The 5,902-nt window shown below is 38.9% G+C and overlaps 1 protein-coding gene across 1 annotated transcript; it reads left to right on the top strand.

Moving 5' to 3' along the window:
• Positions 1-425: 425 nt before the first annotated feature.
• Positions 426-5,689, top strand: LOC146304374 (histone-lysine N-methyltransferase set-1-like). Its single transcript, XM_084714184.1, has 5 exons — positions 426-2,061; positions 3,892-4,030; positions 5,043-5,235; positions 5,459-5,518; positions 5,672-5,689. Exons 1-5 carry the CDS (start codon positions 1,950-1,952, stop codon positions 5,687-5,689), a joined length of 522 nt encoding a protein of 173 aa, XP_084570310.1. The 5' UTR covers positions 426-1,949.
• The last annotated feature ends 213 nt before the right edge of the window (positions 5,690-5,902 follow it).

Below are 5,902 nucleotides of genomic sequence, written 5' to 3'. Positions count from 1 at the left end.
GACGCGATGGTGGCACCGTTAAATCCGAAATGTCCAGAAATGTGGGTGCAGAGCTTGGTTTCAAGTCTCTACCACCGTCCCTTCAAAAGTTATCCACCGAAACCAGTCGAGGTATGCACCAGAGTCCTCAAGGTTCTGGTTGACCCTCTTACCGACCTCGTAGAGACTCGAGGGTGGCACCGTTGGATCCGGAATGTCCAAAAATGGGGGTGCAGAGCTTGGTTTCAAGTCTCTACCACCATCCTTTCAAAAGTTATCCCCCGAAAACCAGTGGAGGTATGATAATGACATGGTTGTAGGATTATAACCTAACACAGATGTCATCACAGAGCCCATGCTAGATCAAAGCACAGGGTCTGTGACGTCATCACATTCCCTTTGATGACATCACAGCCACCTAACATTCTGATGTGTACACTTGTGTGTGTGTGTGTGTGTGTGTGCGTTGGTAAATCCGGATTGTGGGGACTTTTTATCGGTTTACATACCGACATTATCAGGACACCACAGTATTATCAGGACAGTTCCAGTGTCCCCATAATTCAAACAGTGTAGCAGCACTCAGGAGGCTGCAATTTAGCTGCTCCCGCTTTTTCTCGAAGTGTCCCCATAGTTCCATAAACTTGACATTTTTTTTGTGTGTGTGTGTCGGCAATTACCCGCCAAATCAATGCCAGCTTTACACAAAATCCCGCCATTCACACACAAAATGAGCACAGTTCATTGGCTGAACATCCCTGGTCAGTGATTGGCTGCAGCCGATGTCAATCAGGCCGATCTGATCTGTGATTGGCTGCAGCCGATGTTAATAAGCTGATGTCTACTCAGTACCGGAGATGTACGGCTGCAGGTGAAACAGACGTGAGTCACAGGCATTTTGGAGGAGAAGCAAAAAATGAGCAGGTAAGACAACACTGTTTGATATTTTACTTTAAAAAATAGTGGTGCAACGTATCACGCACGCGAACGGCTAAGTAAAATTAGCTGCAGGCTAGCGCCGAAGAAGAACGTCTTTTATTATTGGCGTTGCTGCTAGCCGTTTGGTCATCGATAACATGTGGCTGATAATAGTTAAATGGCTAACATGTGCGTCCACCGACTTGCCGGCCAGGTAAACGTTTAACAATTTAACACGGTTTAATATTTCTAAACGGGATCTTGTTAACAACGGCAGCAGTACTCGCCATGTCTGTATGGAGATAGTTTGCTTTTAAAGCAGATGAAAGTGGAGTTGTGTAAGATTATGTGCAAAATAAATTCACAGTATTTTTTGGTAAAATGCCACTGCAGTTGCTGCATTTTAAATTCTGTGCAATTTGGGAAATTGTTGAAGCAAAGTGAGCTTAAATACTTGAAAGTTTGAAATAGTTTTTAATAAAGTAGTAGAAATTCACAGGTATTGGTATCGCCTAGTTTTAAAGGTCCTTGAGGGAAGAACGTGTCATGCCTCATAAAATTGAATTTTGAATATTTTAGATACTAGTCCATACCCATGGAGTGTGTAGTAATATTTTAGATATAATATTTTACACTGGCATCTTTCAGGGCTTTCCACAAGCGCCGGCTGGCAGGCATATAGCTGGCTATTTTAATGACTATTGTTTTTATAGCCTATAGGCTATAAATATTAATTTTTGATTTTAATAAAATTAAACGTTTTTCTAACAGACTGACAATAATGTCGAACTGAACCGCACTCATTAAAGTTGTGATTCGCTCTGCTTGTACTGACAATAACCACAAATTACTCTGATCTGTGACTCAGAAATCTTGATATGATCCAAACTGAGTTTTGTGATCCATTGCACTCCTATTGAATATTGACACAGAATATCTGATGTGATTTGGCATGAAATATAGCTTAATTTAACAGTTTCAGTGTTCAAAGGACAGTCATGTGACATGATATTTATTAAAGTTTGTAATGTCTGGGCATTATTACAGCAAAGATGACTGAGAGGAGGAGGAGGAGAAAGACTCCCGATAAGGATGCTGTAGAGCACATTATTCGTGGAGAAGACAAACCCTTCCTAGAAGGAAGGTTTATCAACACATTTAAAGGTAAGTTTTCATCCAGCATACCATTGTTTGTCTCTTAGTGTAGTCACCTTACTGTCGTAGTTAAAGATACTCTGTTGTGTATTTGTTAATGAAAGTGTTAAATAGCTCTATACTCTGAGAGTGATCACAGTGAATCCATTAACATGCACACTAATAAACTAATCATTATCTGATTTCTAGATAGTTAACTACTACTACTCAAGTTGTGTAAACAGCATAATGCAGTATGTTTTATCAGATAACAGGCATTATCAGATTATGAAAAATCAGACACTTCTTTGTTTTTGCCCAATAATCCATTCATTCAGTGCATGTATACCGTTTAACCCTTTAATTGAATTTCTGTTGTTCGCCAACGGCAGCGGAGTGGTTGAAGCTAATGATTCTTGTGCTAACAGACAGAAAACACTACTAAACAGTAAGCTCTAAAAACCTAATGACTGTGCTGGAGAGTTAATGAGGTTTGGATAGAGCTAGTGAGTGTAAAAGTGCTGATAGTCGCACCTACTGTAAACTACATCGGGCTGATAGAAAGTTATCCCAAACCATCAAACTGCTTACAGCTGCTTCAAGTGGGGTAAAACTCAATCCATGGAGGGCCAGTGTTCCTGCATGTTTTAGATGTTTCTCTACTCCAACACACCTGATTCTGATGATTGGATCGTTATCGGGCTTCTACAGAGCTTGATGATCAGCTGATCATTAGAATCGGGTGTGTTGGAGTAGAGAAACATCTAAAACATGCAGGGACACTACACTACACTAGGGCTGAATAATACATCAAAAATATTATTGAAATCACAGTATGGCCAAGTGTAATATCCGAATCGCTGGAGCTGCAATTTTCTGATGAAGGTCAAATCACATTATCACCATTTATATATTTTGTTGAATAAAAATGAAATTATTAATAAAAAATAGATATTATATATAAATTATTCTAACGCCCCAGCTTGATTAGAGCCCACCCTGAAGAGTCAAAGGTCGAGACTTCAAGGGATGTGTAGACTAGGAATCAAACCAGTAACCTCGCACCACAGGCAGCCGCAGTAGCGGTCAGCTGGGCTTGGACTAGGCTCATTAATAAACAGACATACAGCTATTTTTATTTCTTACACTGCGATTGATAATAATGATAATGATATGTTGATATGTAAGTATATGGACATGCATGGTTTTCACTGGACATGAAGAGTAGAGTGGTATGTTAAGTACAATTGTTAAGAGACTCTTAACTTGTATATAAATCTATTGAAAATATGTAATATATTCTAATTCTAATACTCTATGAATTCACTGACTAATTTTGGAAAAAAAAAAAAATCACACGGCGACAGTTTACATGTGAACACGGTGTACTGGCGGCAACGTAAGTGTCACATGCTGTTAAAGCGATGTACTTAGTTCAGACATACTGAGTAGGTGTAAATTTGTTATAGGAATTCAAACATACGCCGGCGTCATGTCACCGCTAGTAGTCGTTCCTTCTACGCACTTGCTGTGCAGTTGCCGCTATTCTAATGTCTGCCCTCCCATTCAAACCCATTCAAAAAATCCACACGGTCTGGCGGTGACGGAAGGGTCGACTTCTCCTTCTCCTGGTAATCCTATCCGTGGCACGATTCACACGCCATACTCCGGCAGGACGGCCTCACCGCTTCTTCCGTAGTACTGCGTGCGCCATCTTGGATTTTCGTAATCGCCATATGAAAAGGAGCTCAAACGTGGAGGTGTGTCGGCTCAGAAGTGGAGGTGTGTTTGAACTTAAGTAACCTCCCGTGGTAGTGATAGCAGATCGCTAATCATTAATGTTTTCTTTCTTTTCTTCAGGGAGAGGTGTGTTTACAAAAGAATACATCGAAGCAAAAAGTTTTGTCGTGGAGTACCGGGGAGTTTTGTCCCTGAGTGCAGGACTAGACGACAGAAGTAAATATGTATTTGACTTCATGTGGGATGGGAAGCGCTACTGGTAAGTTTGCTGCTTGTTCATTTACTCATATGTATTTTTTTTAGTGTTACTCATCTTATTTGAAGTTGTAGATTTATTTGTGTACATTTAAAAACAAATGCTGGATTAAAGTACTTTACAGAGAGATTGAAATTGTAGGACTATTTGATTGATGGGTTGGCATCTGGTTGTCAGTGTTTCCCCTAAAAAAAAAAAAAAAAAAAAAAAAAAAGGCACCAGACAACGTGACCGGTTGGTTTTCAATTACAGGACAAATGTTTGAAATTATGGTCATATATCATCTGAATTTATTGAGCTTAAAAATGCATTTGACAAGCATGTCAATTTATAATCTTTTTTGTTTTTGAAAAGTTCGTCATTTCAAATAAAATGAGTCCCATCGATTAACTCAGTGCGTAACTCGAATAAATAAATAAATATTGCACAAGCCTGTGCTCTTAACATGAACATAAAGAAACTGAAGGCCTTTACATACAGATAAAAAAAATTGCAAACAAATAAACACATCTGGACTGGCTCATACCGTTTTAATAACACAGCACGCTGCCAATTTGAAATCAAATCATGTCTGTTTGCTGTATGCGATCGAAATATAATTGAATAAAAACTCTTTGAAAACAAACAGGGAAAATCCCTTAATCTATATCTGGCTCATGGCAATTTAATTTTTACGCATTTTTAGAGCAGTTTAGTCTGCAGCTGCTAATTTAAAATAACACATGCCGAGTGTCTCTTCACAACTTGCAATTCGCATTTAATGCAATCTTTGCAACAACTTGTATAATCTTTGATTATATAGAGATTATTTTGTAAACTGCAAATATCATTTAAGTATGTCGAGGCGGAGCTGAAAAATAGTGTTCCATTGCTAAAATAAAATATGTGAACGCAAATCAGTGTTGAATGTTAGCCAAGCCTGGGCTAAAGGCCTTTTTTTTTCTCTCATGACAATTTAAGAATTTAACCCCAAGCAAAGTTTAAAGTTTTTTTTTCTGGTTTATTTGTCTCACAGCATAGATGCTTCACAAGAGGATGGAACACTGGGACGACTAGTCAATGATGATCACAGACAGCCCAACTGTAAGGTCAAAAAGTTAATGGTCCAAGGAAAGCCACACCTGTGTCTCTTTGCTCTCAGGGATATCTTTCCAGGAGAAGAGATCACATATGATTATGGCGATTCCTCCTGGCCATGGCGCTCAATGGTGAGATAAGGGTCTCATGTTCTCCTAATGACAGTGTAAACTATGATTTATTTTATACAACAGTTAGTTTTGAGTAATTTGATTGGTCAAGAGTGGAGCTGGGTGATACCTTTTGAGGTGAATATGAACATAATTATGTCCTGTCTTTCTTTCTTAAAGACCACTAAGTGATAGTGCTGCCAGTCAAGTGATTAAACTACACATTTTCACTTTACAATTTCAGGCACCCGTTGAAGAACAATCTCACCACAAGGTGAAAGAAAGTGAGCCACGCTCAGAAAAGGCAAGTTGTAGTTTGTGCCATCACAGTTGGTTAGCTTTGTGTCACCTTCAATACAGTAGAATGAGTTTTGGTCCTTTAGAATTTTATAGTACAAGTTCATTATTCAGGTCTTCCTTCTGCCCTGCTGACTACCAACTGACATTTGTATCATAGTCATGGCCAGTGTTGTAACACAATGTTTGCAGGATGAAAATGAATTATTTCAGCTTAAATTAAACTCACATTTGTGCCTGTCATTGACTCAGTCACAGGAGGTATGCAGCAGTAGTCACTCGATGACAGAAGTCGAGGAAACTCCTTCAACATCAAAGGATGACATTGTAAGTTGACAGTATTCTTGTAATATCATGATTTTACTTCTAGACATAATACTGTTTTGTTTGA

The sequence above is a fragment of the Lutjanus erythropterus genome, unplaced genomic scaffold, assembly GCF_056507025.1.
Source record: "Lutjanus erythropterus isolate fLutEry1 unplaced genomic scaffold, fLutEry1.hap2 Scaffold_155, whole genome shotgun sequence".
Taxonomy (NCBI): Eukaryota; Metazoa; Chordata; class Actinopteri; order Lutjaniformes; family Lutjanidae; genus Lutjanus; species Lutjanus erythropterus.
This window is presented reverse-complemented; position numbering and strand designations above follow the sequence as displayed.